Source organism: Pteronotus mesoamericanus, unplaced genomic scaffold (assembly GCF_021234165.1).
Source record: "Pteronotus mesoamericanus isolate MK-2021 breed Mesoamerican mustached bat unplaced genomic scaffold, CSHL_Meso_final contig_226, whole genome shotgun sequence".
NCBI lineage: Eukaryota > Metazoa > Chordata > Mammalia > Chiroptera > Mormoopidae > Pteronotus > Pteronotus mesoamericanus.
Window position 1 is genome coordinate 688,176 of NW_026555093.1, and position 27,832 is coordinate 716,007.

The 27,832-nt window shown below is 37.5% G+C and overlaps 1 protein-coding gene across 1 annotated transcript; it reads left to right on the plus strand.

Annotated features, from left to right (window-relative positions):
- The first annotated feature begins 217 nt into the window (after window positions 1-217).
- VBP1 (VHL binding protein 1) lies at window positions 218-23,286 on the plus strand. The gene is made up of 6 exons (XM_054572245.1): window positions 218-348; window positions 4,677-4,801; window positions 17,225-17,291; window positions 18,587-18,685; window positions 21,117-21,255; window positions 22,419-23,286. Exons 1-6 carry the CDS (start codon window positions 256-258, stop codon window positions 22,487-22,489), a joined length of 594 nt encoding a protein of 197 aa, XP_054428220.1. The 5' UTR covers window positions 218-255; the 3' UTR covers window positions 22,490-23,286.
- Window positions 23,287-27,832: the final 4,546 nt, after the last annotated feature.

Sequence of the window (27,832 nt, forward strand, 5' to 3'; positions counted from 1 at the left end):
CCTTTTCCCAGGAGTCGGTATTGGTCCTTCCCGCGCAGCCAACTACTCCTCCTAGGCCCTTCCATACTTGTCACTCACCTGCGCACAGCCAATCAGTACCCACAGGTTGGGCCTCGAGGGAGAAGGGGCGGTTACTTCCTGTTTGCCTACGAATGTGTGTACTTGCAGGGGAGGGGCGGCCTGTAGATGTGAGCGAGCCAATCACGGGCCCCTCGCGGCTGGAGAGGCGGTTAGTCGCGCGCTCTATTCCTCAAGATGGCGGCCGCTAAAGATGGTTGTGGCTTAGGGAAAGTGGCTGTAGGAAACGGGCGGCGGCTCCACTTAGGGATTCCTGAGGCTGTGTTTGTGGTAAGAGATATGCTGCTCCTACGCATCTTGACGCTATACCGAGTTCCCTCCTTCCTGGCTCATACCGTGGTCTTGACTGTTGGGGGAAAGAGTTGAGCTAAAGAACGTGGGAGAGAGCGCCCCTTCCCGTTTCTCTCTCCGCGCCTGAACAGACTTAGCGGTGCTGGGATTCGCCCGGGGGAAAGTGAGTCCCAGAAGGCCCGAGAAGACGGCCTGGGGCGGGAGGACTCGGGAGAGGGGGTAACCGCCCCCCACCCCCGAACGCCAGGTTTCACCCCCTGCTGCGTGGGAAATGGGAAGCAGTGAGAAGCTTGAGACTCAGCCTAGATGCTAGAGAGACCGATAGATAAATGGTGACTTAGGATATAATGGGTAGGGACAACATCTCGGGCTAAAATGTGAAAATAGGAAGCGAAGCCTAATCTGTTGAAGGAATGCAGTGAGTGTTCTGTTGCCTTGGAGAATGGAAGAAGAGACTGATTGGAAAGTAGGATAGGATGAGAATGTGAAGTCCTTGTTTGTTCTGCTGAGGAATTGAGGCTTTATCCAGTAGGCAACGGGCTGTGTAAAGAAGGTGTCGATAAAGTCACAGTATAATCGTTTTTGGTTTTGGGTACATCATTCTAACAATTTAGTAATGAATTGTGTGGAGTTGAGAGAGGAAGCATGGAATGCAATTTGGAAGCTTCACAAACAGCGAGACCAACCCAAGTCCAAACAAAGAGAAACAAGTAGATGCGTTCTTCCATCAGGCTATTCTGGAAATAGTATTTGAAAACTATTTGAATAACGAGAGAAAACCTATCTGACCTTCCAGGCCAGTGTTATCTGTTTTTTCCCACTTAGTTCTGGTTAAGCTACTATAAAGTCTTAGTGGAATTTTCTCGACCTTTTGGTTTGTACCTCATATTGCCTTGTCACTACTTTTTTGTTAATCATATCTTACATCCTTCAAAAGACCCATTTATTTTATTTAAACCACTTTTACATACACTGTATGTTGCATATTTGTATTTGCTGATTCAGTTTTGTATTTATTTTCTTCAATTATTTTGTGTATTTTCCCTGAGCTGTATCATTTATTTTGTTGCACTCATCTCCCAGCTAATGGTAACAAGAGATAGCATTCATTGCATTCCAGGCATTTTCCTAATGCTTTGTAACTCTAGAAAACGCAGGTACTGTTATTATCCCCAATTTGTAGATGATGATACTGAGGCGTAGAACCTTTGAGTAACTTGCCCCAAGCCATACTGGGTGTAAATGAGTTATTCAGGATTTTACCTAGGGCAATCTGTGGACCTCCAGATCTTCTACTTACAGGTGCACTGCCACTGGGAGAAAAGGGAGGTGTTTATCTTGCTCACTGACATCTTGTCCTGGTAGAAGTTACTCCTGGCACAGTTACTGACACAAAGTATAAGCTCATAACTGGATGTCAATTTGCATTTCCATAATGTCTTCAATACTATATTGTGGTACTCAGCTAGAGTTGGCTTTAAAAATCTAATTCAGTTTTTTAATTGGATTCTTTGTTTGGTGTTGGCTTGTATGAGTTCTTTATACATTTTAGACATTGTTGCAGCTATTGTTTGCAAATATTTCCCTTTTGGTTGGTTGCCTTTTTGTTTTGTTGGCAGTTTCTTTTGCTGTGCAGAAGCTTTAAGAACATTATGCTAAGCGAAATAATTCAGAGAAAGCTAAGAACCATATGATTTCATTCATATGTAAGATATAAAACTGAAACTCATAGACACAGACAACAGTATGGTGGTTGCCAGAGGGAAGGGGGCAGGCGTATTAAAAGACAAAAGGGGCCAAATATGTGGTGATGGAAGCTGATTTGACTTTGTGTGGCGGACACACAATGCAATATACAGATAGTGTATCATAGAAATGTACACTTGAAACCTATATGATACTATTGACCAATGTCACCCCAATAAATTTAATTTAAAAAAATCTAATTCAGGAATATAAACTTTATTGGAGGACTATGTAAAGTTTTAGAATAGATTTTTTCCCTAAAATATTTTTAATAGCTTATTTTTTATTGTATTTTTCCATTACCATTTATCTCCCTTATACCCTCTTCCATCTCCCGCAACCCCCATTTCCCCGCAATCACCACACTGTTGTCCATGTTCATGAGTTCTTTTTCTTTTTTGCTGCATATTGTACCCCCAACCCCCCCAGAGCTGTTAGCCCCCTAAAATTTTTGTTTTTTTAAGATTTAAAATTTCTGTCGTGATGATATAATAATCCGAATTTTACGTAATTACTTTTATGTTCCCAAACTACTGGGAATCGCATGGTATTGTAGGAAGAACATTGGCTTCTAAATAGACCAGGGTTGAATCCCGACTCGACTTCCCAATTGCTGCTTAGTCTTAAGCATATTATTTTACTGCTTTGAAACTCAGTTTCTTTAACTGAACTAGGGATAATGATACTTAGAGTTGCTATGAGAAATAGAAAACATGCTTTCAGTATTGCAAGTTGATGCTTAGTATACAGTTGTCCCTTGGTATCCATGTGAATTTGGTTCCAGGACATACCTGCTCCCATATAAAATTCACAAATGCTCAAGTTCCTTCTCTAAAATGATGTTACATTTGTATTTAACCTTTGCACGTGTACATTCTCCCAAATACTTTAAATCATCTTTAGGTTACATGTAATACCTAATACAATGGAAATGCTATGTGAATAGTTGTTATATTGTTTCGGGAATAATGACAGAAAAAAAGCCTATACATGTTCAGTACAGATGTAACCATTGTAGGGCTATTTACATAGTACACATCAACAACAACATAACACTTTTTTCTAATATTTTCAAACCTTAGTTGAATTCAGGGACAATCACACAGAATCCAGGGATGCAGGGGGCTGACTGTATATTAGTTTTTGTGATGATAGACAATATACTGTACTGGCTAGAAGTCAGAACTCTCCCTTTTCTCATTCCCAATGGTGCAGTAATTTGTTTTCTTTTTCTAGTTGAATTGTCTGTCCTTTTCCCTGTTGTCCTTTTGCTGCCGTCTTCATCTCTCAACATCCAGTTCATATATGACCTCCCTATAGTTTTTCCTGACCACTTGTCCAAGATGGAATTCTTGGCACTTTCATTTGTTCTCTCAGCACATTGTACTATAGACATAGCTAATGTTTGTTGAGCAGTTAAGAGCTTTCATGTACTCTTCTAAGCATTTTACACATGCCAACTCATTTAATCCCCTGTGAGGAAAGGGTACTTTTTTATTTTACAGGTGAGGAAATTGAGGCAAAGAGAGAGGTTAACTAACTTTATTGAGGTCAGCACATCTAGTATGTAGTAAAGCCAGGATTCAAACTAGGCAGCCCTATCTTTTAACCACAGTCCTATGCTGCTGTAGTTACTTCTTGCTAGACTCTAAACTCTTAATAACATGTACCATGTGCTAGAAACTTTGGCTTCTCTTTTTTGCAGTGACCCTTCTAGTAAGATGGTATCTCCATTTTACATGCACAGCTCAGCTACTGCCTCAGCTTCACCTTTTCAATGTCTTTTACTGTGTCTCTAGTTTGATGGCTTCGTAGTTCACTCCCTTGCTGTATTTCTCTTCCTTTTTCTTCTTGCTTTGTTTTAGATAAAATATTACCTTGTGGTTAGTAAGCATAGATAAGAATAATGATATAGAGATACCAGAAACCATAAGATGGTTGAGTTTAACTTAATTACAATAAAGGGCCAGCATGTAGTGTACATTTAAAAAATGCCATTCAGTGTTACTGATTTTGTTTTGGTTAATTGTTCGTGTACAAAAGATTGTTCTGTTTGCCTTTTATGTTTACTTTTATTTCTACACTTGATACCCAAGGAGGTATTGTGGTTTGCCTCGGGAACCTAATGATCATATTTAGCATGATCTCTCTGGTAGAAGTCGTTGAGTTAAAAAATTAAGTAACAAAATCAATAATTTTGGCATACAATCTGTTGAATCATTTTGTGGCTAGGGCACATGACTAGGCAATGTGTTTGTTGGTAACTTTCATATTTACTACTGGGGTCCCATGGGAGATGCATAAAATAGGCACAGTCATCATTCTTTCCCTATGCATAAATAAAAATAAAAAGAGGAAGGTGGAGGAAGAATAAATTAGCTATAAAATGGGAGTGCACTGTCTGAAGTGATCTGACTTTTTAAAATTACTTTTTTAGTTAAAAACATGCCTTGGGTGAAAAACAAAAGTTTTTTTCTTTTCTGTTTTAAAAGTAGAGCAAAAGAAGTAAAAATTAGAGGTATAAATTCTAAAATTTGAAATGTATTATTTTTGATTTACAGGAAGATGTAGATTCCTTTATGAAACAGCCAGGGAATGAGACTGCAGATACGGTACTAAAGAAGCTGGATGAACAGTACCAGAAGTATAAGTTTATGGAACTCAACCTTGCTCAAAAGAAAAGGAGGTAAGTGTAGAAATTTCCAAGTTTTTAAAAAAATTCATCTTGTATGGCTTAAACTTTTTAAAAATTGACATGTTGAAATGATAATGTTTTGGACAAACTGGATAAATAAAATATATTATTAAAATTATTTTAAAAATAAAAAAATTGAGACATAATTTATATACAATAAAGTGTCCAAATGTTGAATGTTCACGTTAATGAATTTTGACAAATACAACCACTTTTACAACCATTGCCCAGATCAATATATAGAACATTTCTGTTACCTGAGAAAGTTCCCTTCCACTTCTTCCTGACCAACCTTCCCACTCCCAGAGACAATCACTGTTCAGATTATTTTTACCATGACTTAGTTTTGTCTGTTCTTGAACTTATATATAAATGGAAGTAATTAGTAACTATTATTTTGTATCAGGTTTCTTATACTAAGTGGAATGCTTTGAGAGTCATCTGTGATATTGTGTGTATTAGTAAATTAGTTTTAGTGCTGAGTAATGTTCCATTGTATGTGGATGTACCACAGATTTTGTGTTTGCCTATCAGTGGACATTTGAGTTGCTTCCCAATTTGTTTTTAAGTCTTTGTATGGATATGTGTTTTCATTTCTTCTTGATGAATTATCTAGGGGTGGAATTACTGATTTGTATAGTAAGTGTATGTTCAATTTTATGAGAAACTGTCAAAGTCCTCCAAGGAGGCTATACCATATTACACTCCCAGCAATTAAGTTGGGTTCCAGTTGTTCCATATCCTCATCAGCATTTGGTATCATCAGTCTAAAGGTGGTTTTGAAAATCTAATAGAATGACTGTTGAAGACCTATTATTTCAAAGCGTCTAGGATCATAATATCTTACATATCTAATTCATTCTTCTCATATTGCTGATGAGATGAGATACCCACAGAGGTTATGATTTTCCCAAGATTTCATATCTAACAGGCGTATGACAAAGGTTTCCTTGCTCTTACTCCTTTATTTCTCTATGTTTTTATAGTAATTAATAAAGTAAATTTACTGTAATACATATTTATGGATATCTGCTATGTACGTATACCGGCATTCTTTTTTTTTAAATTTATTTACTTTATAAATACATTTGTCTCTGCCTCCCCCCCACCTCTTTCCCTTGCCCCCTCCCTCCTTCCCTCCCTCAGCTCTTCCCCTTTGGTTTTTTCCATGAGTCCTTGCTATATGTTCCTTGACTTTCCCCTTCCCTTCCCTTTCCCTGCCCCCCTCTTCCCTCTTGTCTCTGTTGATTTCTTTTCCTTTCAGTGTTGCTGGTCATATTTTCCTTGCGTCTTTGCATTGTTGGTTAGGTTCCGCTTATAGGTGAGATCATATGGTATTTGTCTTTCGCCCCCTGGCTTATTTCGCTTAGCATGATGCTCTCCAGTTCCATCTATGCTGTCGCGAAGTTTAGTAGTTCTTTTTTTCTTTCTGCTGCGTAGTATTCCATTGTGTATATGTACCATAATTTTTTGATCCAATCATCTACTGATGGGCATTTAGGTTGCTTCCAACACTTGGCTATTGTAAATTGTGCTGCTATGAACATGGGGGTGCATAGGTTCTTTTGTATTGGCGTTTTGGTGTTCTCAGGGTATAGTCCCAGCAGGGGAATCGCTGGATCAAAATGCAGTTCCATTTTCAGCTTTCTGAGGAAATTCCACACTGCTTTCCACAGTGGCTGCACCAGTCTGCATTCCCACCAACAGTGTACTAGGGTTCCCTTTTCTCCACAGCCTCGCCAGCACCTGTTGTTTGTGGATCTGTTTATGATGGCCATTCTGACCGGTGTGAGGAGGTACCTCATGGTGGTTTTGATCTGCATTTCTCTGATGGCTAGTGATGCTGAGCATCCTTTCAAATGCCTCTGGGCCCTCTGTATCTCCTCCTTGGAAAAGCGTCTGCCCAGGTCCTTTGCCCATGTTTTGATTGGATCGTTTGTCTTCTTGGAGTGGAGTCGAGTGAGTTCTTTATATATCTTGGAGATCAAACCTCTATCTGATGTATCATTAGCGAATATATTTTCCCATAGGGTTGGCTCCCTTTTCATTGTGCTGATGTTTTCTTTAGCCGTGCAGAAGCTTCTTATTTTGATGAGGTCCCACTTGTTTATTCTTTCCTTTATGTCCCTTGCTTTAGGAGACATATCAGTGAAAAAATTGCTGCGTGGGATATCTGGGAGTTTCCTGCCCATGTTCTCCTCTAGGACTTTGATGGTGTTGCGACTTATATTTCAGTCTTTTATCCATCTTGAGTTTATTTTTGTGTATGGTGTCAGCTGATGATCCAATTTCAATTTTTTGCATGGAGCCGTCCAGCTCTCCCAACACCATTTGTTGAAGAGGCTGTTATTGCTCCTTTTTATGCTTCTGCCCCCTTTGTCAAATATTAGATGCCCATAGAGACCTGGGCTTATTTCTGGGCTTTCTATTCTGTTCCACTGGTCTATGGGTCTGTTCTTGTGCCAGTACCAGATTGTTTTGAATATGGTGGCTTTGTAGTAGAGTTTGATGTCCGGTATTGTGATCCCTCCTACTTTGTGTTTCTTTCTCAAAATTGCTGTGGCTATTCAGGGTCGTTTATGGTTCCATATAAATTTTTGAAATGTCTGTTTTATTTCTGTGAAATACGTCATTGGTATCTTAATAGGGATTGCACTGAATCTATAAATTGCTTTGGGTAGTATGGACATTTTGAGGATATTAATTCTTCCAATCCATGAGCACGGTATATGCTTCCATTTATTTGTGTCTTCCTTAATTTCTTTCTTCAATGTTGTATAGTTTTCTGCATACAGGTCTTTTGTGTCTTTGGTTAAATTTATGCCTAGTGTACCAGCATTCTTTTGTCAGTTAAATATTTACAGAATTCCTAGGAGGTGCCAGATACTGCTTTGGGTGAAATAAGGTTCAATATCTGTTTTCAATAGGGATACATTCTAAGGGCATGATAGGTATGTAAATAAAATAAGTACAAGAAGTATAGCAAGTACAAAAAGTAAGATGTTCTGATGCAAAGTAATGAGTTAGCACAGGGGAAGGTATCATCTGGAGGGGGATGACAGGTTCAGGGGAAGCTTCCTAGACGAGCAAATTGCTGTGTAAAATTTTGAAGACTGGTTATGACTTTGGAGGCAGTAAAGTGAGGAAGGATAGTCAGGGCATAAGGTATCACTCATGCAAAAGTATAAGTTTATTTTTAGATATATTTTTTCACTTGGTTTTAGTGATAATTGGGGAAATTTGAGTAAGAACTGGGTGTTAGATGAGATATATAGTTACTGACATGGACAAACGGGGAGTATTAACAGAGAAACCCTGGATAAAAAACAGTATAACAGTATGCTCTCATTTTGGAAAAAAATATATATGTGCACAGAAATAGCTGGAAGAATCTGCAATAATGGTGTATCAACAGTGGTTCATCTTTAGGTGTTGGGAATATGTCATTTTTCTTATTTTGCCTATTTATATTCTTAATTTTCTTCAGTATTCTTGTACTGCTTTTGTAATAAGTTTATTTTTAAGGATTGTAATACAGGAATGTTTATTTTTAAGTATGTTTTATTGATTAGGTTATTACAGTTGTCCCATTTTTTCTCTCCCCTTTATTTCCCTCTACCCTGCACTCCCCTCCCTCCAGCATTTCCTACACTTAGTTCATGTCCATGGGTTGTACAAATAAGTTCTTCAGCTTCTCCATTTCCTACACTGTTCTTAACTTCCCCCTGTCTGTTTTGTACCTATTATTTATGCTTCTTATTCCCTGTACCTTTCTCCCCATTCTCCCTCCTCCCCTTCCCTGCTGATAACCCTCCATGTGATCTCCATTTCTGTGATTCTGTTCCTGTTCTAGTCATTTGTTTAGTTTGTTTTTGTTTTTAGATTCAGTTGTTGATAGTTGTGAGTTTGTTATCATTTTACTGTTTATAGTTTTGATTTCTTCTTTTTCTTAGATAAGTCCCGGGACATTTCATACAATAAGGGCTTGGTGATGATGAACTCCTTTAACTTGACCTTATCTGGGAAGCACTTTATCTTCCCTTTCATTCTAAAGGATAGCTTTGCTGTATAGAGTCATCTTGCATGTAGGTCCTTGCCTTTCATGACTTTGAATACTTCTTGCCAGCCCCTTATTGCCTGCAAGGTTTCTTTTGAGAAATCAGCTGCTAGTCTTATGGTAACTCCTTTGTAGGTAACTGTCTTCTTTTCTCTTGTTGCTTTTAAGATTCTCTCCTTATCTTTAACCTTGGGTAATGTAATTATAATGTGCCTTGGTGTGTGCTTCCTTGAGTCCAGTTTCTTTGGGACTCTCTGAGCTTCCTGGATCTCTTGGAAGTCTATTCCCTTCACCAGATTGGGGAAGTTCTCCTTCATTATTTTTTCAAGTAAGTTTTCAGTTACTTGCTCTTCCTCTTCTCCTTCTGGCACCCCTATGATTCAGATGTTGAAACGTTTGATGTTGTCCCAGAGGTTGCTAAGCCTCTCCTCATTTTTTTGAATTCTTGTTTCTTCATTCTGTTCTGATTGAATGTTTATCTCTTTCTTCTGCTCCAAACTGTTGATATGAGTCCCAATTTCCTTCCTTTTACTGTTGGTTCCCTGTATATTTTTCTTTATTTTACTTTGCACAGCCTTTACCTTTTCCTCCATTTTGTGACCATACTCCACCAATTCAGTGAGCATCCTGATTACTAGTGTTTCAAACGGTGCATCTGATAGGTTGGCTGTGTGTTCATTGCTTAATTCTATTTTTGGAGCTTTGATCTGTTCTTTCATTTGGACCATATTTTTTTTTTTTGTTTCAGCACACCTATTACGTTGGAAAGGGCAGAGTCTTAGGTATTGGCCAGGCCAGAGCAGGGCAACTGAGGTCGCTGCGTTATGACACTGTATGTGAGGGAGGGGTCCGAGAGGGAACAATGCCTCTTGCTTGGCTCTCCACCGGCCTTTGGCCACTTTCCCCACTACCCACAAGCAAATCGGGCCCTTCTGGTGCTGACTCCCAGGTGGGTGGGTTTGTGTACGTTCTAGGACCCTGTGGGTCTCTCCAATGAATTATCCTGTGAGGCTGGAAGTTTCTCTGGTTGTCGCAACCCCCATAGGTTTTTACCTCCAGAGGTTCTGAAGTTTTCTTTTCCCACACTGGAACCCTGGATTGTGCCATCTCTCTTGCTCCCCTGCTGTTCCTCCTGGTTTATCTGTAAGCAAATGTGGGACCACACAGACCACCAGCTGCTGCCTTGTCTGTCTTGCCACGCTTCCTCTCTGTCCCGGCTGCCCATCTCCACCCTTCCTACTGGTGGATGAATGTTTCTTCTTTAACGCCTAGGTTGTTGGACTTCCATACAGTTCAATTTTCTGGCAGTTCTGGTTATTTTTTGTTTTTAAATTTGTTATTGTCCCTCTTTTTGTTGTGTGAGGAGGCAATGTGTATCTCTCTGCACCTTCATCTTGGCCTAAAGTTCAGAAACCCTTAATTCAGATGTTTTCAGTCAAATTTCCCTTAATAGTTAGTGCTTTTGGTGTCTTATTTAAGAAATTCTTTCCTATATTTCATGTTCAAAAAGACAAGCCCCTATATTTTCTTCTAAAAAATGTGAAATTTTGCTTTTTAGATTTAAATTCTTAATCATCAGAAATTTATTTTTACATATGGTATGTAGCAAGCTTCAATTTCTTTTTTTTTTTAATGGATATGCGGTGGATATACTATATGACTTGGTACCATTTAATTTTTATTTTCAAATTCCTGCTCTGATCTAAATACCTTATATTAAAGTCCCATTTAACAATCTTTTTCCTTAGTGGTTAGTGCTTTTTCTATCCTGTTTAGGAAATACTTGCTTATCCCAAGTTCATGAAGATATGCTCTTAATTTTTTATTTTTAAGGCTTTATTGATTTATCTTTCACATTTAGATCTATAAATCCATGGGTTACTCAGAAGTGTGTTACTAAATTTCAAAGCATTTGTGGTATTTTCAAGCATGTTTCTCTGTCCTCTCTATTTACTACAAATTGTTAGTTGGATATATATTCTTAATCATATTAAGGCTTTTTGGCAACACTTCTTCATAAGTTTATGTGTTCTTCCATTAAGAGACTGATAGTATCTAGTTGTCCCTTTTTATGATACTCAATGCCTCGGTCCATTAATGCTTAATTGCAAAATAATGATGTGCTAATTCAGTTATTTCTTTTTTATTATGTTCTCCCATGTACTATTTGGTAAACGTTGGTGTAGGAAATCGGCTCACCTTTCAATTTCTTCCCTTGTAGGAGTCTTAGCCATGTAGGTATATCACCTCAGCAACTCTCAGCTGCCTTCCAACAAAAGAGGTGCATTTCCTCTGGCTGTTTGAGCAGTTAGAGGTAGAAGCGCTGGTCCATTGCCATCTTAACCTGAAGCAATTTCTATCCTTTAAAAAAACTTTTTAGTCTATTTTATTAGGTGCATGCAATCTGAAAATTATGTCTTCTTGGTGAATTTAACCCTATATGAAATAATACTTATTGTGTTAAAGTCTGAATTGTTGCATATTAAGCTACCCCATCTTTTTTTTTTTTTTTTTTTTTGGCTATTAGTTGGTGTATCTTTTTCAGTACTTTTACTTTCAACTTCTTTATTATTTATATTTAAGGGTGTTCCATGTAAACAATATGGTTATTGTTTTTATAATCCAGCCTGTCTTTTTACATAAACAAATTATTCTTTTTAGATACTTTCAAGATCATCTCTTTTGTTTTATTTCATTATATTTGTCTATGTGTGCGTATCTTTCTTAACTAACTACATTGGACCCTTGAGCAACGCAGGGATTAGGGGTTTCGACTCCCTAACACACACAGTCAAAAATCTGTGTGTAACTTGGTTCCTGAAAATTTTAACTACTAATAGCCTATTGTTCACTGGAAGCCTTACTGATAACATAGTTGATTAGCACACATTTTGTATGTTATATGTATTATATACTGTATCCTAATAATACAGTGAGCTAGAGAAGAGAAAATGTTAAAATCATAAAGAAGAGAAAAGATATGTTATTTATTTTAAAAAATCCACGTATAAGTGGTCTCACTCAGTTCAAAACCATCTATTCAAGGGTCACGGTGTAAGTCAGCTTCTTGTAACTATGTATACCCATGTGGTTTGCCTTTATCCGTAGAGGATTTTGCTTTTGCTAGGAGCTGTGAATCTATACAAGCCCTGAACCACTTGAGAACTGTTCCAAGTTCTTGAGCTTAATATGTGAACTCCCCCACTGAGCAAGTCAGGGGCCTAGGCTCAGGTCTATAGTTGGTATTGGCACCTGCCTCATGATGCCTACTTTTCTCCTGTCTTCTCACTGCTCAGCTCAGAGCCTTTTCTAGTTTTTTTTCCCTTTAATTTTTTCTGGATTTTCCCTCATCTCTGTGATATCAGGTATGCAACAAAAACCTTTTTTTGTGCATGATTGAGTTTTCCAGCAGATGGCTCTACATAGTTTGGATACTAACCTTTTTCTTTACATATGTTGTAAATCTTCTTGTAGTATGTCATTTATCTTTAACTTTACCTTCAGCTGTGTAAAAGTTCTTTAGTATTTAGCCCTGGCTGGTGTGGCTCAGCAGATTGAGCACTGGTCTGTAAACCAAAGGGTTGCTGATTCAATTCCCAGTCAGGGCACATGCCTGGGTTGTGGGCACGAGGCCCCCAGGTCCCCAGTAGGGGGTGTGCAAGAGGCAACCACACACTGATGTTTCTCTGTCTCTCTTTCTCCCTCCCTTCCCTTGTCTCTCTAAAAATAAATAAGTAAAGTCTTTTAAAAATTTCTTTAAAAATAGTAGAATAAAAATTCTTTAGTATTTTATAATTCTCTTGTGGCAATCTCTTTAATATATGAATTATATGCCTTTTATCTTTCCTTAACTGGAAATTTTGTGATTGTCATTTTTTCTTTTCTTTTTTCCTATCATGTTAAATTTTTTTTCCTTCTCTCCTGCCGTTTCCTGTTAATATTGATGTTGACACTTCCAATCCTGCCTTCTGTTTCTTTTTATAATTTCTTCTCTTCTGCTGACTCTGGTAATTTGTCTTTTGGCAATTGGGTGGATATCTGTGAGTTATTTCAGCCATTACATTTTTTTTTATAACTAGTAGTTTTGGTTGATTCTTTTTATATCTACTTCTTTCTTCATATTACCAAAATTCTGTCTTTTCTCTTTGAGGTATTTTAAATAATTTTGTTTAATCTGATAGAGGTTGTTAATTTTTCTTATTTTCTCTATGTTTATTTTCCTTTTTACTGATTTTATTGGAGTGACACTGGTTAACAAAATTATACAGGTTTCAGGTGCATAATTCCACAACAGATCATTTGTACATTGTATTGTGTGTTCACCACCCCAAGTCAGGTCTCCTTCCATCACCATTTATCCCCTATATCCTCCTCCACCTCCCCCCACCTGAGTTTATTTTCTATATTTTATTATAGTTGAGTTTATTAGATTATTATATTCTCCCAGGGATATTAGTTACTTTGGTCAGTAATGTATGTGGAAGCAGGAGTAATTTAAGTCCCTCCTGGTTTGGCGGGGTAGGAAGAGTGCTGCTGATGTTAAAATCTAGGGCATGGACATTAGACAAATGCTGCTACTCATAACTTTCTGTTCCTCAGATTCTTTCTGTTCCTCTACCCTTGGCTCTCTAATTCACTGTCATCACTCCTGAGTGTGGGAGTAGGGAGGGGAGACTGCGAAGGGCCATTACTTATCTTCCTAGTTCCTCCCTGACCTTCCCCCTGCCTCTGGCCAATTCTGCTGTTTTTCTACCTTGTAGCAGTTATGTGGTAGGTATAGGTATTGTGATTCACGCATGGCTAAAAATTTAGGGGAAAAAACACGCAGAAAGTTTTTCCCTTAGCCTCTTACTCCAGTCTTAAAGACTTGGTCCACTCCTTTCTAAGCTATGTCACTTCCCCATCCACTCCCAGGACCTAGAGATTTCCACTGTTCATATATAACAAAGACTGAGAAATGACCTAAGTGTACGTTAAAAGAAGAGCAAGTAAGTTTTGATATATTCATCATTGAATATTACACAGCAGTGAAAAAGGAATGAACATATCCTAGGAAACAAACTAAGCTTAAAAAGCAAACACCCCAAAAATGTGTATAGCATGGTATCATTTGTATTAAGCTAAGAAGCCAGTAAAGAATATATTGTTTAGGGATATGCATAAATGTGTTGAAACTATTTGAAAAAGGATAAAAAGGGACTGAGAACACACAGTTCAGGAGCTGCTTTCTCTTGGGATGGAGAAAGGTAAAGAGGGATGTATTGCTTGGACATGGCACAGTGTGGTCTTGGCAGTCTGGTTCCTAAGATGGCTGGGGTTGCATCTGCCTAATTCGTTAATATGCTTCATAATTTATATAATACATGTAATATTTATACATATAAATATATATCATAGAAATCATGCACATGACCAAAAAACTTGATCTGAACATACTTATTATGTTGTGTATCAGTATTTTACAAATGAATACATCTACATCTTTCTAGCATTTAAGTATATCAACATATCGTACAAAAATAAGCAAAATTGAAAGATCTGCAACATTGTACTGAATTGTAAACAGGTCACAGAACACTAGGCTTCAAACTAAGCAAAAAAAAAAAAATGAATGTTAAGTGTTTCTAGATTATTTACTATACTAAATTACCAGATAATGGTACTGTTTGTTTTTTTTAAGCAGCAGGGTCATTAACAATGAACCACAACTTTGTTTTTGTATTTTGTCTGTTTTATTATAAATTACATTGATTTGAAAGGAACCCTGGAGCTGTTTTGCATATTTTCTCATGCAAAAGACATTAAAGCCTTGGGCAACTTCTAGTCATCATTTATAAAAAGGTAAACCTCAGTGACAAAAAAAATGTTTTATTTTTCCTCTCTAAATAATTTTGTTTTCAGCATATTTTTATCTCTCATTTTCTTGTTAGTGAGGTTGATTGCATTTGGGAATCAGTTGCCTAGTAGTCTTTTAAACAATTATTTTGTAATAGACTTTATTTTTTTTTGAACACTTTTAAATTCATAGTGAAATTGAGCAGAAGGTCCAGAAATTTCCCATATATCCTCTGCCAGTAAACGTGCATAGCCTCCCCTATTATCACCATCCTCAACTACAGTGGTATATTTGTTAGAATTTATGAGCCAATGTTGATATATTATTACTAACTAAACTCCATAGTTTACTTTAGGGTTTACTCTTGTCTGAGTTTGACATGTTTTATCATGTATCTACCATTATATTGTAGTATACAGAGTAGTTTCACTGCCCTAAGAATTCTCTGTGCTCTGCTTATTCATCCCTCCCTTCCTCCTAACTTTTGGCAACCATGGATTTTTTTGCTATCTTCATAATTTTCTTTTCCAGCAGTCATGTACTTGGAATCATATACTGAGTGGCCTTTACAAATCAGCTCATTGAATTAGTAATATGCATTTAAAGTTCCTCCATGTCTTTTCATGGATTGATTATTTATTTTTTGTGCCGATAATATTCCATTGTTGGGTGTACTACAGTTTATCCATTCATTTATTGAAGGACATCATGGTTGCCTCCAGGTTATGGCAATTATGAACAAAGCTGCTATAAATATCTATGTGCAGGTTTTATGTTGACTTAAGTATTCAACTCCTTTGGGTAAATACCAAAGGAATGTGATTGCTGAATTTTATGGAAAGAGTATGTTTAGTTTTGTAAGAAAATACCAAACTGCCTTCCAAAGTGGCTTTACCATTTTGCATTTCCACCAGCAATTTATGAGAATTTCTGTTGCTGGCTGCAACCTCACCAGCATTTGATGGTGTCAGTGTTCCAGATTTTGGCCATTCTGATAGGTGTGTAATGATATATCCTCTTTTAATTTGCATTTCCCTGATGACATATGATGTGTAACATCTTTTTATATGCTCATTTTCCATCTGTGTATTTTCTTTGAGACATGTCTGTTAAGGTCTTTGACCCATTTTTAAATCAAGTTGCTTGTTTTCTTGTTGAGTTTTAAGAGTTCTTTGTGTATTTTGGGTAATAGTCTTTTACCAGGTAAGTCTTTTACAAAGATTTTCTTCTAGTCTGTGGCTTGTCTTTTCCCTTGACAATGTTTTTTGCAGAGCAGAAGTTTTTAAATTTAATGAAGTCCAGCATATCAATTATCTCTTTCATGAATTGTATCTTTGGTGTTTATCTAGAAAATCATCACCACACTCAAGGTCATCTAGATTTTTCCCTGCGTTACCTTCTAGGAGCTTTATCGTTTTGCATTTTGACATTTAGGTCTGTGATTCACTTTGACACGATTTTTGTGAAGTGTGTAAAGCCTGTGTCTAGATACATTTGTGTGTGTGTGTGTGTGTGTGTGTGTGTGTGTGTGTGTGTCCAGTTATTCCAGGCTAATGGATTTGCTAGTAGCTATAATATAACTTACTGTTGTGTGTGATCAATCCCATCATGTAGTCATCATTTTCTTAAATTCCTGTGTGCAAACCAATGATCAATTAGTTTGGAAAAGGTCCTCCAGCTCACTGATTTGATCCTCTGCTTCATCTAGCCTGCTTTTGGTTCCTTCTGCTGTGTTCTTCAATTCATAAATTGTGTTTTTCATTTCCTCTTGCCTCTTCTTGATTGTTTTTATGTCCTTTTTCATGCTGACAGTTTGCAGCAAGTTCCTCATAGTTTCCTTGTAGTTTTGGGTAATTCTCTCTGAGCTCACTGAGCTCATTGAGCTTCCTTAGAACCATTGTTTGGAACACAATATCTGATAGTTTACTTGCTCTATTTCATTTAGTTATTTTTCTGGGGATTCCTCCTTTCCCTTTGATTGGGGGATGTTTCTTTGTCTTCCCATTTTTTGTGAGACTCTTCTTTTTTGCTTCTGCTTCTTAAATTGATCTGCCTTGATTTCCTGACTTTGTGGTGTGAACTTCTATAGTAGGAGACTTGTGAGATTCAGTGGTGCAGTGTCCTTGAGCTCCTGAACTTGCTGCTCTTTGGATGCCTTTTATGCCATTTATCTGGCTCTCTTCTTGGGTGAAATCACAGCCCCCAGGTCTGGGAAGACAGTGGCACCACCAGCTTCTACATCACTCATCTGAAGAGAGAATATTCCAGGTAGAGGAACCAACAAGGAAAGAAGCACTGAGGAGGCAAGTGCAATGCACAGTTGCATGTTCTCAACTCCACAGCCTCCCTTGCTCCGTGAGGGTGAGCACGCGGTGTCTCCCCAAAAAGGGGAAATTGGGACAACTGTAATAGCATAAACAATAAAATATAATTTGAAAAAAAGAATTGAAGTTTGTAAGACTGTGTGCTGGTGTTTATTCTTGCTGCAAGATACTTAATTAACCCTTTTTCTTATTCACAGGCTGAAAGGTCAGATTCCTGAAATTAAGCAGACTTTAGAAATTCTAAAATACATGCAGAAGAAAAAAGTAAGTATATTTTGTTTGTAAATGTGAACGAACCAGGATACTTAAGCAGAATGTGTCTTCCTTGACTCTAGTCACTGCTGTTTGATCTGTGCTGGAAGATCCAGTTTGCCTTCTTGAGCACATGTATTGATGTTATAGACAGTGTGCTTCCATGATAAATGTGGTTTTGTGGCTATCCCCCTCTAAATCAGGTTTAATTCTTGGGACCATACATCTTGGATTGTTTTATTTATATGTAGTATTTTCAAAGTTTAAATGCAATTTGAAATTATTTTAGATGTAAAAAGATGATGTCTTATTTTGAAGTAGCAGCATCTATGGGTGTTGTTGTTGTTACTGTTCTCCCTAAGAATAAGGAGTGAATCGAAGACTTATAGAGCTGGAAAGAATCTTGGAAATTATGTTATAGATTCTTATTTCACAGTTGGGGATACAGTTATAGAGATGTTACACTTAACCAGTGTTGCATAGCTAGTTACTAGAAGAACTGGATTTGAGAATCTTCTGAGCCTTAATTCAATACTCATTAAGTACAAGCAGTCTGTAAAGATTGAATTTCATAAGAATATTGTATTTAAAAGATTATATGTGTGAATGTATATGATTTATTACTTGACTGGTAGAATAACTACATTTCCAGTATATTTTATTTCATTTTAATTTTTTTTTTTTTTAGAGAGAGGGGAAGATAGGGAGAAAGACAGAGAGAAAAATTGATTGGTTGCACATACCCTGACCAGGGACCAAACGTGCAACCCAGGCATGTGCCCTGACTGGGAATTGAACTTGTGACCTTGAACTTTGTGAGACAATGCCCAGCCAACTGAGCCACACCAGTCAGTGCTCCAGTACATTATTTTATGTGACGAACTTTGTAAGAGACTTCAGAAAACTGGTTGGTTGGGCACGAAGCACTGATGAAATAGTAACAAAAGCTAATTCTTGTGTAGTGCTTACTCTGTACCAGGCACTGGCGTGTCTGTGTCAGCTGTGTTCGTGATGGCCTTCAGAGGTGTAGAGACTATTATTAGTAGTATTTTACAGATGAGGAATCTGAGACACAGAGAGATTAAGTGATATACCATATTTACACAGGTGGTAGGCATTTGAGCCAGAATCCATGTCCCTCCATGCCCAGCCATCTGGCTCCAGGCATTCATTTCTTTTACCACTATACTTAATTTGCATGATGGTACTGTTTTAAATGGGTTAGGTTCAGCTGTGAGCTCTCTCCTTTATAACTTTGGTATTAAACTCACCTGTTTACAGTACTGTCTTTTTTTTTTTTTTTGAAGGAGTCTACCAATTCACTGGAGACCAGATTCTTACTGGCAGATAACCTGTATTGCAAAGCTTCAGTTCCTCCTACTGATAAAGTGTGTCTGTGGTTGGGGGTAAGTAAATGAAATAGCCGCAGCTTCCTTGGCTGACATTTTTTTCCCCAGCACAACAATATTGTTTGAACCGTGTAAATGATCATCTCTCTTTGACTGTTGAAGGCAGGGGTAGAATTCAAGTAGTCCATGTTAGAAACTGACTGAAATTAGAAGTGTGAAGAAGATTGCCCCCAAAGACATGTTCAAGTCTCCCAAATAAACAAAACTGACCAAAACCCTACTTCCTTTCAACTAATGCTTTATCTTATATGTAACATAAGGAAGAGCAATAGAAGTAAAATAGAAGGTACTGCTGAACCACAAATGTTTCTTTCCAGTAGAGATTTATAAGTTCTAGAAAGATCTCTCTAAACTTAAGGGAGAAAAGATTATTACAAAAAAATCTTGAGATTGGAGTCCACTTTTTAAATCATACATTTCAATTTTAGTCTCCTTCATAGACCTTGGCTTTCATTTTTTCTATCTTACTCTTCTCAGTCCCCTACCCAAGCCAATTCTGACTAGCTAGCTGTCCACAGGTCTTGTTACCTCAGGCAAGTTCCCGTACAAAGTCATGTGTGCCACTCCCAGCTTTCCCCACCAGGGGGACTTCCCTTTGCTGCTGTTCTTTGGAATCTCCCCTGAGAAACATTTTAGTGCTATGAAAGATGGGCAGCTTAGTACATGGAAACTCACTTCTATCTTCTTTGTCCTTTAGTTCCTCCTGATTTTTGTTAGTTGTAGTTTTTTCAGAGTTTGTACATTTAATTCTATACCATAATTCCCATATTTATTTAATTTTAGTTCTGTAAAAGCCGTTCACCCAGTGGCACAAATCCTACAGGTTATTCACCTTGGCCTCTCTTTCCCTCTACCCATATTCCATCAGCAGGTGTGGAAAAAATGGTTCCATAAATTAGACTGGGACAACAGGGAACTCTCTGGTAAGAATTATGGCTGGAGCCCACCTCACATCTCATACCAGGATGAATTATGCATGGATCACATACTTAATATGAAATACACCATCAAAGTTTAGGTTAAGCGATAGATGAGTTAATTGTGTAACCCTGCAATAGGAATAGATTTTTTAGGCCACGAAAGTCAGAAATCATAAGCAAAGCCAAAATACAATTAACAGGAAAAACATTTGTGACTCATATTGCAGCAAAAGACTAACAGGTTTGCAGGGTGACTTGAGGATGTGTTTTGGCATTTCAGTCTTGAGATGCCTATTTGACTGTCACATGGAGAAGCTGATTAAGGCATTGTTTGAGGGGTGACTCAACTAAGAAATGTTTGGCATAGGGTACTTCCTGAAGAAAGATGGAATTTTTGACATGAACAAAATGTTTTTAAATGTATTCTATTTTTTCTTGTTAAAAGTAACCAAAGTGCAGAAGTTTTCTGGGGGAGAAAAAGTAATAAGTAATAAGAAACTGCAGCAGTTGACTCTGAGGAATGAGATTGTGGGTCTGGGATTGGAAGGACATGTACTTTTCATTGAGTTTTTTTGTCCTGTCTGAATTTTTACACAGTTTTCTAATTATCGTGGATTGTGTTATTCAGTCAATAAGTACCTTCGTAGCACCTACTTTGTGCCAAACACTTTCATTTTGTCTCATTTGATTCTTACAACAATCCTTTGAGTAATTTTTAAGTTCCGTTTGTCAGGTGAGGAGAGTGGTTCAGGAAATGCTGTGTGGTAAGTCAGGTGGTAAGAGTTAAGAGCTGGAAAAGGTATGGTTCCCCACCTCCAGAGTGCACGCATCCCCAAGTGTTGGCAGTAACACCAAGTCATCAGAATTCCAGACAGAATCACCTTGCCCTTTGCCTCTAGCATCTGTTAGAGGTAAGAAGAGGGCAGTAAAAGCTAGCTATTTTTCTTATTGGATCGAATGTAGATATATTTGAAAACTTTTAAATTATAGTATCTTAAGCTCAAAAACAACTATTTAAATGGATTCAAATGTAGTACTATTTAGTATCATGATGGAATTAATAGAAAGATAGGATTTGGTGTCTAAACATACTGGTTTTATCCTAATTCTTCCATTTACTTACTAGCTTACAGGCATAAGCAACCTGACCTCTCTTAACCTGTTAACTATAAAAGATAAAGATAACTTGCTTCACCAGAGTTGTTATGAGGAGTAAATGATATAATATATGTAAATATTCTCTAACCCAGGGGTCAATAAACTTTTATAAAGGCCAGAGAGTAAATATTTTTGGTTTTGTAGTCCACTTGGTCTCTCTCGCAGTACTCAGCTCTGCCATGGCGGCATGGAAGCATAAAAGAGTAGCGAATAGCTGAATTCCAATAAAATTGAAGACAAAAGGCAGCCAGGTGGATTTTGCGTAAGGGCTTTAGTTTGCCCAACTCCTGCTCTGACCTATAAAGCACCAATGTAAATGCTTAGTAATTGTCATGACTTTCTCTCTTTAGGCTAATGTAATGCTTGAATATGATATTGATGAAGCTCAGGCATTGTTGGAAAAGAATTTATCGACTGCCACAAAGAATCTTGATTCTCTTGAGGAAGACCTTGACTTTCTTCGAGATCAATTTACTACCACAGAAGTCAGTATCCTTTCTTTAAAAAAAAGGGAGGAAAAGATAAAGATATTATTAACATTCTTATTTGCATTGCTTTAATGAGAAAAATATCCTTGATTCTTAGACCAGCCAGTCTTACCTCATGCCATTGACTTCTTTCTGCCCTGGCCCTCCCCAGTGAACCCTAGATTCTAGATAATCACTTATTCTTAGCCACCTCCCATCAAAGTGTCATGCCCTTTGCATTTTCTCTCTTTGTTCCTCCTACCTGGAATGATTTCCTCCTATTTACCCGGGTCAGTTTTTATCCTTCATATTTCAGCACAAGTATCAGAACATTTCTGAATTTTTTCTAACCCTCTCAGGGCATTTTGTTGTTCCTCTGTGCTTACTTAGCACTTTGCACATGGTTCTTTATTTGGTTTCCATGTCAGACTGAGAACTACTCATGTGTAGAATCTGTACTTTCTCTCTCTTCTCCACAGCATGTGGCACAGGGTAGGCATTGAGTGCTTGGGTGAGGGAAGGCAGGCCTGTTTGAGGCCTCGAGTGAGGGTGGCATGTGACTGATAATGTAAAGACTTTGTCCAGAGGGGAAAAAATTCCCGTGCAATTCCTAGAAGGTAACAGAAAAAAACCTAGATGGCCTTGAGTATGATGATGACTTTTTGGATACAACACCAAAGTCATGATCCATGAAAGAAGTAATTGATATGTGAGGGCCTACACAGGGTGCTGCTTGTGGAAAGGGAAAGATACAGGTGCTTAATAAACTGAGCGAATGTCCTTTTAAGCCAAAGGGAAGGTGAAAGATAAAATTGGTAATTATACTAATTTCAATATTACATATCACAATAAGGTTTGAGCGTTCTTTGAAGTTTTGTGGATGAGGGGCTGTCTTTAAAACTGTTGGCAGTGTCAAGTACATATTTGTTAAATACAATACCATAGTTGATTGTATATGCTAAACAGTTGTTGATTTCCGGCCTCAAATTCATTTTTGGTGGAATTTAGTTCCAGTAATTTCTTAGCAAGCAAATGATATTACAGCAAGATGGCTCACAACACTACTTGTCTCCAGTATTTCGTGTGTGTGATTTCTGTTTTTGATTCAGTGTGTGAGTTCATACTTAGTCATTGCACATGTTACCTTTAGAATTGTGTATGCATTTTCTTTGACAATTCTTGCAGATATGGCCAGGGTTTATAATTGGGATGTAAAAAGAAGAAACAAAGATGATTCTACCAAGAACAAAGCGTAATGCTGACAACAAAAAATGTGGTTCAGTTTTCCAAACATGTTCTTTTAAATACTCCAAAGTTTATCCTTAAAGGTTGATGTAACTTTTAATGATTTTTTAACAGTAAGAATGATAATTAAAACTTTAAGAAAAGATAAACATCCTTTTATTTATTTATAAAAACAAAATTAGTTTCAAATATTTTAGGAAATTAGCAGTATTTTTATTTTTATTTTTTTGCATTTCAACAAAGTAAATGCAACTTTCATCATTTTTTTTGTTTGTAATAGGAAAAGTCTCAGTTGAAATGACTGAAAACTAATGTATGCTATGGAGGCTGAATTCTGGACACTTTAGCACAGTTTACTTTTTCTTTATTAGCTGATGTTACTCTCATTTGATGTGGTTAAACCAGTTTAAAGGTAGGAAAGAGTCAGTTTGAATATTTGCCAACTTGCTTTTCTTTAGTACACGTGGGGCTTTATGGTCCTCTGTTGCTGTTATTTGTCTTATGTAAATGGAGTTTCATGAATTACTGCTTAGCCAATAACTATTTATTATAATATTCTGTGCTTTTCAGGATATGGTCATTTGCTTCCTAAACGTTAAGAGGGCTATTAAGACAACACTTTTTCTTTTCTTCTGTAAGTGCACACAGTGTCCTTGCAATGCCAACATAAGGAAGTTTTCAGCCAACGTGAAATAACAAAATTGCCCACTCAAAACTCTTGGCTAAGGTGATTTTGTATACCGTATTAGTTCTCCAAAGCAGCTGAACAGGAATATTAAGATAAATAAATATCTGCAATGGTTCAAAAGACTTGTGAGTTTTTTAATCCATGATAAAACCTTATTAGGAGTAGTAGAAAATCCCCATGGAAAGCCATTGGTACAATGGCAAGTAGTGGGTGATACAGGTTCTGGGTAAAACACAAATGTATTATTCCATCTCCATGTAATAAAGGGTATTACGTGTACATGTTTTGTACTTGTATTTCATGATATTAAAATAGTGAAGTTAAAACTGGCATGGCACTTTTTTTAATGTTATTCTTTCTAAAATTAACATGGGTATTTTCACATATTTGTAAAGTTTATTTACTTGTACATACAAGTTGCATATCACAAGAACTTCTTATGTTTATAGAAAAAACATAAAATCCCATTCGAAGGAATGCAGATAAGCAAAGAGTTGAGAAGTTAAATCTGAAAGATACCAAAGTCCTTGAGTCAGTTTTTCTTTCATAATTTTAAATTCCCATGTTTTAGAATTTGAGGTTTGTAAACATTTTGAGATATTGTAAGCACTACTTTCCCCCAAACTTTACTATGGTAAGTATACTGCTGCAAAATGTCTTTGGTGATATTAGTACAGGAATGTTTTTCTCAGATCTTTATTTTCTTAAGTCCATGAAATTCGAGATACAAATTTTTAGGTACTCCAGGTAATATAAAGAGACACCACTCTTTAGAAATATGAATAAAAGAGCAAAAATAAAGTTAATTATTCAACAAGCCTGTATACACACCCAATATGTTTCAGGAATGATGTTAGGCGCTGTTAAGTAAAAGGGAAGATATTTAAATTCTGCCTCAGCTAGATAATTTTTCTTATAATGGTTTACATTTTCAGAATAACATAATTAACCTGATTTGACATGATGCTTTCAAGTTTAATTTTAATATTAGTATAATAGAGCTATAGAAGATAATGGGCAAAAGATTTAACTATAAAACTTGATACTGGGTAACAAGTGTGTTAGAAATGCAACAAATGTAACTTTTTTCCTATTATGAAACATGTTGCCCTGGCTGGTGTGGCTCATGGGGTTGAGTGCCAGCCTGCAAACTGGAGCGTCTCTGGTTTGATTCCCAGTCAGGGCACATGCCTGGGTTGCAGGCCAGGTCCCCAGTGGGGAGTGCGTGAGAGGCAACCACACATTAATGTTTCTCTCTCTCTCTTCCTCCCTCCCTTCCCTCTCTCTGAAAATAAATAAATAAAATATTTTTTTAATCTTAAAAAAAAAGATGTTCATTTGAGAATATTTAGAAAATGGGGAAGAAAGATTTTGTTTCACATGTAGATTCCCTCCCTTAGCATTCTGTCTTCTATTTCTTTTTCTATGCATAAGGTCTTTTTTTTTTTAATGACAGATTTTTCTGTGTAATTTCTATCCTTTATTCACTTAACATGGAATTTGCTTATTACATAGTGCAATTACATTAACATTTTACTACTTTCATAATAGTAGTCAAATGAGTGAGCCTGTAGTAAACTGACCCACTGACATTTGGATGGTTTTAAAATTTTTCTCTATTATTAGTGAGAAATAATTCAGTTTACATTCTTACATAAGATTTTTCTTTGTATTTAGGCTTTTTTTCCGGAGATTACCAAAAATATACTTAGGGAGTTAACGATTATAGATAACATTTTATTTTATGGGGTTAACAGAGAAGTTTGGTCAGAAGCAACAGCAGGGGCTAATGGAAAGCACAATTCATCATCCCCTACTCTCCTCTACCATATAGATACCGATGGCTACAGAGGGAAGGACATTATCCAAGGCTGCATAACCAGAATGCAGGTCCAGCTCCTCAGCAAATTTCTCTCCCTCTGTACCATGATGCCTCGCTCCTATATATATATAACTAAGTTTGGTAAAAATGTTAAGTTTAATCCTTTAGTGAATGAATACTGTTCTTTGTATGTTTGCTATTCTCTGCCCTGAACTTCAGTGATACCTTTAAGGGTCTTAAACCATTTCTTAAAGCCTGTCTTGGTTCTGATCCCATACCCTTTTGATAGCCATGCCTATGCCTGTTCTGTACGAATGTGGGATTGTGTCGTCTCTGAAGACACTGCGGAGTACATGCGCGTCACCCATCACAATTGGTGTTGGGTTCAACTACCTGAACATTGAAACTCCCAGGACCTGTACAGGCCATGTGTGGCACCAGTTTACTCTGGAGGACATGAGGTGGCAGGGCACCATGATGGGGCAGCTTTAGGCATAGTTATTATGTGGGAATTCTCACAACAGTCTCCACAGACTACACAGATGGTTGCAGGAACCTCCCTGGCTTAGAAGCCCTAAGGGACCGCTCCCTCTTGTAACAGTCCCCTGTGCATACCATCCCCATATCCTGACCGGGGAAAGATCCCTAGAACAGCAGGCACACTGCACTTGGGAAGCCAGAGCTGTGACTTCTAGTAGGTATTAATGAGCACTCACAGACCTACCAGCTTGACCACAAGGTACTACTCAGGGCATTTTACCAGAATCAAGCTCTCCTGGTCACACAGTTGATGGCCCACATTCATCACGTTTCTAGGGAAACTGAGCTAGAAAGCTAATTCGAGGTCAGTTTGTCTCAAAAGGAAAGTGGGTTTGGTACACCTCTCATAGCTTGTTGAATCTTGTGTAATTATGGCCCAGTTTTTGACAATGGTTTACTTCCTTTTCCAGTTCCTTTTATATAAGCCCTTTAGGTAATAAATGTTCTGCAAAAAAAAAACCCCAACAACAACAACAACAAAAAACCCCATAGTAATAGTTCGTGTATTTTGAGGGGCTGGATTAAAGCATTTTTGTCTATGTTAGGTGAAAGAAAGGCATCAGCTGGGAAGTCCAAGTAGTCTCCAAAGTTTCATAATTATACAATGGATTAGAGATGCCATAAATTTAGTGAGACTATGAGGCCATTTTGCAGAGTGACTTTTTTAGACGTTGCCAAAATTGATAAAATTTCTCATTTTTTACACTTTGGGTATGTTATTAACTAAAACCAGTGTCATAAAAGAGATGGGCCTACTGATTAATCATATTTTCTACATATTAATACTCTTCTGGCCCCAGGGAGTGCTGCTTATATGATCAGTTGTGAGAAGAAATGAATTTGAGACTGGAAGTGTTTGAGGCTGGAGAAATCGGTTCATGTGTTAGGTGCACAGAGCTGCTTTTCTTGGTTTTGTTATTATCAGAATCTGTCTCAGGGTTCTAGCTGCACATGAAAACTCAAGTGAGGATTGTGCCTTAAAGAACTTTTATTTGTACCTCTTTTGATGTCAGATTTGGTTATAGACACATTGAACAAAAAGCATGGACCTAGTGTGCACAGTGTATTTGAGCAGTTTATAAAGGATCGTACCTCTTGGTTTTCAAATATTTTTATATTTAGTCAATTATGTGACAGCTCTATTTGCCTTTTGGCGATACTTTATTTGGAGGTAGGCTATGACCAAATACGAAATTTCTTTTAGATTTTTTTAGCTCCTCAAGTAAACTCATCTTAGACTGAATCAGCTTATTTTCCCCAGATCAAACCTGTGGATTCTAGAGAGTAAAAAAATATAAAAATTAAAAAGCAAAAGGTCAGCATATAACAATCTCTTTTCTTAATATTCACATCCTTGATTACTTCAGCCCATGTCTGGCCTGGATTAGGCAGTAATTTCTCAAGTGGTCCAGAGGCAGCTTGAGAGTTAAATTTTAATTGACCCTAGATACTTAATTTCAACTCTGATGGTTGTAATACCAGAACAAGGTGACAGTGCTAGCTTTTCAGTATCTATTGAATATATGGTGTCACACTAAAACACTGACACCAGTGTTTGGTTAAAAAGTGGGTTGTGGTTGCCCTTGTCTTCTCCACTTGGTCCTCACCTACCTAAGAGATGACCAGGGTCTAGGACTAACGGCTTTCTGGCTAGAGTCTGTGTAGGTCAGATGAGAGGGAAAGATCCTGGGAAAAATAAATTTTCTCCTAGGGAAGGAGTACTCAAGTTGCAGGGCAATAAAGATGGCGCTGGAAAACAAAAGGCAGGAAGAGCAAGGGAATTTGGCTCTAGGGCTAGATGGAGGCAGGGCAGGCAAGCTGGGAACTCAGCATGGAACCCCTTCCCTTCCTCTGCTCCCTACTATTCCCCACTTCCTTCATGCTCCACTTATCCCACAGGTAAAAGTTGAATACACTAAGAACTGAAAGTAGATGGGGCCCAAACTGGTTCTGGGAGAAATTCAGGTAACTAGTAACTCTAGAGAAAATTACTCATTCAGAGTAAATAATAACCAAGGAATCAGCACGTCCTCCACCGCACATCTGTCTACCCATTTTCAGCCTGTATTTATAACCCTGTGCTGTTAGAATAGGCTTTTTTTTTTCCCCCTAAGCAAGAGGAGTCAGAATAGCAGGAGAAGAATTATAACTAATGCCCTCAGGTCAACTGCTTTGCTGTCAGCAAGAGCACCTTGGGCTATATTTTAAGTAAACTAAAAAAGTGAAAACAAGAACTAAAAAAACAAAACAGCCCTACCATTGTGGCTCAGTTGGTTGGACATCGTTCCACAAAGCGAAAGGTGG

What these genes read in the sequence shown, in the direction of transcription:
- VBP1 (XM_054572245.1), top strand. Translation starts at nt 256, where the DNA reads ATGGCGGCCGCTAAAGATGGTTGTGGCTTAGGGAAAGTGGCTGTAGGA. An exon ending in TTCCTGAGGCTGTGTTTGTG is followed by an intron (nt 349 to 4,676) that starts GTAAGAGATATG and finishes TTTGATTTACAG; the next exon opens with GAAGATGTAGATTCCTTTAT. An exon ending in CTTGCTCAAAAGAAAAGGAG is followed by an intron (nt 4,802 to 17,224) that starts GTAAGTGTAGAA and finishes TCTTATTCACAG; the next exon opens with GCTGAAAGGTCAGATTCCTG.